At 32.0% G+C, this 3,599-nt stretch overlaps 1 protein-coding gene across 1 annotated transcript; it reads right to left on the reverse strand.

Annotated features, from left to right (window-relative positions):
- Positions 1-1,464: 1,464 nt before the first annotated feature.
- Positions 1,465-2,799, reverse strand: PCYB_002130 (hypothetical protein; the record flags this gene model as incomplete). The annotated part of the gene is made up of 3 exons (XM_004227634.1): positions 2,479-2,799; positions 1,903-2,430; positions 1,465-1,728 (listed from the first exon to the last, which is right to left on the reverse strand). The coding sequence occupies exons 1-3, from the start codon at positions 2,755-2,757 to the stop codon at positions 1,465-1,467; spliced, it is 1,071 nt and encodes a 356-aa protein (XP_004227682.1). The 5' UTR covers positions 2,758-2,799.
- Positions 2,800-3,599: the final 800 nt, after the last annotated feature.

The following is a 3,599-nucleotide window of genomic DNA, read 5'->3' on the forward strand; positions in this document are numbered from 1 at the left end:
GCAATGATGGTGAAAAAGGACAGAAGTATCTTATACGTAACCAATCACATTCCTGCAAACATAATCATATATATAATATATTACTGCGCGATGGGCGCTCTCACTACTAATACGAAAACTAAGTTGAAAAAAGGAAAACCTACACTTTTTATTTTTTTACAAACACATACAAATATTTATTACGTTCCTACAAATACAGAATTTTCAATTCATTAAAAAATAAATAATTGATTCTTCATTCATCTAAAAATACATAAAAAAATACATTTACCGCATTTTGAAATATCTTCCTGACAGTCATTTTTTTCAGCCTGACATGTTATAAAAATATATAACGCTAACTGCTACTACAAATACGTAAAATCAATAACGATAAAACAAACATAACCCTTGAAAAATAAACATAAGACTGAAAAACCAAAACATATATCCTAAATACAAAAACATAAACTCTGAACCCTAAAACCTGAAACCTAACATTGAACCTTAAAATTAAAATCTAACATTGAAGCATAAAATTAAAACCTAAACCCTAAACCCAGAAGCCTAAACCCGAAATCCTGAACACCTAAAACCTGAACCCTGAACCCTGAACCCTAAACCTTTATAATGTATAATGTTGAATTATTGCACATGTTTTTATTTGAGTGTAGGATAAATACAATGTCACACATTGTTGGTAATGATTACGTAAGGGAAAAGTTCGTTACAAAATATTTAAAGGGAGGGAATGTGGTAAGTGTAGTAGTCTTATTTCAGTAGTTAGGAGTAAATCCCTTATGTTTGCTACTCAATTCTATATATACAGCACTACTCTTTTGTTACATTTCTCTCTATATATTTTGCGTGAATATTTTTTCCCTATCCTTTAGAGATATATATGGATGTTTAATTTATCATTTTATGGCACCATAGCTGCTGGAATTATAGCATTCACAGCAATTGTACATACATAATCGTGGTATTCCTCTATATACTATGAACATTGTGAACCATTTGAATTCATAAACATTGAACAGAATAATATGGTACAAATAATAATGTTCCAACAACCTTTGAGTATAAATTAAAATATTGTTCAGTGTGTACTGTCTAATAGTATAATGTCGCTCTTATTTGGAGTATGTACCGTATTTCCTGCTACATTCCAATGTATTATGTAAAATATTCCGTAAGAAGTGTACGCTCATACATATGAACAACAATATAGAAGAATTATGTAGCATACACGTACTTACCGTTTAGGAGCATATCATGTTAGTACTGCACCCATGAATTTGTGCACAACTTGTGCGCAATGGTAATAGTTGTTCCTTTATATTAATTAATGTTAGTTATTATATTTTAAGGTGACATTGTATGTTATATATAATTTTGAGGAAGACATTGCATATTATATATAATTAATGGAAAGGTAGGACATTAAATATTGTTCATAAATTTGCAGGGGGGGAAGGGGGAACATTACATTGCATGATAACTTATATTCTTCGTTTGTTGATTTTTACGATTTTTTCCCTTAGACTGCGTAGTGTTTGGGGATGAACATATTGTAGAATTTTCCGTTGTAAACTCTTCCATTGAAACAAGTGTGGAACTTTCAGTGGAATATTGTGTTGTGTCGTCACTTTCTATATACAAATTATGCTCAACTGACCTTCTTCTTTTACTCTTGCTGTTGTTACTCCTTCCGAGGAAGGTATTTATCCTGGAATATAGGGGAGTAAACTAAAAGAAAAGGAAAGGTAGGAAAGAAAGGAAGGGGGGAAGAGGAAGAGAGTAGGAGGGTGTGAACATATACGCCACTTATATATGATATAGCTTATATTACATTGTTCTCTAATGGGAAAACAATACTGACAGATGCTACTATTCATATTTCAAGTGTACTGTCGTAATTACTTTGTATAGGAGGAAAATAATGGATGTCATTCCCAACGTGGCAGCAGCAAAAGACCCGACAGAGTTTTTCTTAGATGGGGAGGTGGTGTTGGTTTCAGGGGAGATTACTTCAGATGCTAATGGCTCTACTGACTCACGCCTGGTCCCTGCTGTTAGTCCCTCCTTCGAATGGAAACCTATCAGAAGTCCATCCCTCATAGTTTGCGTAACAACTTCTTCTTCCTCGTCATCCTTATCATGTTCTTCGTCTTCAAGTTCTTCCTCCATAACTAATGCATGTTTATACGTATTTGCGTCTTGGTACTCCAAATTTAAATCCCCCTGCTGATCAAAATATTTCCCATATTCCTCTATAAGATGGGTACAATACTCATCCCTGCTACTATTGTTAATACGCTTTATTGTTTTGAAAGCCTCCTCAACTTCCCTCAGGTAATCGCAATATTTATTCCTGCAGAATTTGCCACTTTTCTCTAATTGTTCTTCTATAGTTTTATGGTTGTGGGAGTAATCATATATTATTTTTCCCTATGTGAAAAGGTCTCTACTAATATTAGTGTATATATTGTTGCACACACCACTAAACCCGTATTGCTTCAAATAGTCGTAAAGTACCTTAGTCATAGTTGGGAAGAGGAAACTATCGAATGCTCCCTTTACTTTACTACCTATCCAATAGTATAGAAAAGCACAACGTTCATTGTATAATGTACTGTCCTCCTTCATTGTTAATGCGCGACACCAATTTTTTACAATTTTGTTCTTATGTTTTCCAAAAAAAGGATGCTTCCATAGTATACTTTCTAAACTTCGTTTAGGAGTACAATCAGCACTGTGCACATTATCTTCGAACATTCTGTAGATCTCGCTAGAGGGTAGTTCCTTTACCTCCTGGTCCTATATAGATATAATTAGCAGAACATATATGTATGAACTGTTAATTCTACCTGTGGCAGTAGGCACTAGACACTGCATACATAACGCTCAGTTTTCTCTTTTTAAGAAGGAAATAACATACCCCAGGTATTGTTGTCGTCATTGTCATTGTTTATACGCATTCCTCACACATAATGAAATTAATTTTAAAATTCCTTACTATATATTCATAAGAAATAAACATATATCACATTTTCACTTATTACAAGAGGACCATAATTAAAAAGTATATATACCATCTACTTACTATTCTTTAAGTATGCATATTATTTAATTCTTCAAACTATGATAATACACTATACGTATTTGCTCAATTTTGTAGGTATATGCTCAATTTTGTATGTATATGCTCAATTTTGTATGTATATGCTCAATTTTGAATGTTTAGGCTTAGGGTTCAGAGTTTAGGGTTCAGGATTCAGATTTAGGTTTATGATTTATGGTTAGCTTATATATTTATATATGCTAAATAATAGGATCATTTAAGTATTAATAAAATTTTCATCACTAAATAAACCTTTGAAGCAGTTCAAATTGTAGAAATATTGAATTTAATTGTTAAATGAATACATAACTTGAATATAACCATGAGCCTGGTAAAATAGCAAAAGTAAGGAATTTAAGGAAGTAGATGCCATTGTTGTTTCCTTTCATGTTGTATATGTTTAAGATTTCAAAAATGTAAGCGATTCAATAAAAAATTTACTTAAATGACAATTTTCTATTGATAATATACACGAAAATTATTGTTTTAATTTACA

This window comes from Plasmodium cynomolgi (assembly GCF_000321355.1).
Source record: "Plasmodium cynomolgi strain B DNA, scaffold: 0083, whole genome shotgun sequence".
Lineage (NCBI taxonomy): Eukaryota > Apicomplexa > Aconoidasida > Haemosporida > Plasmodiidae > Plasmodium > Plasmodium cynomolgi.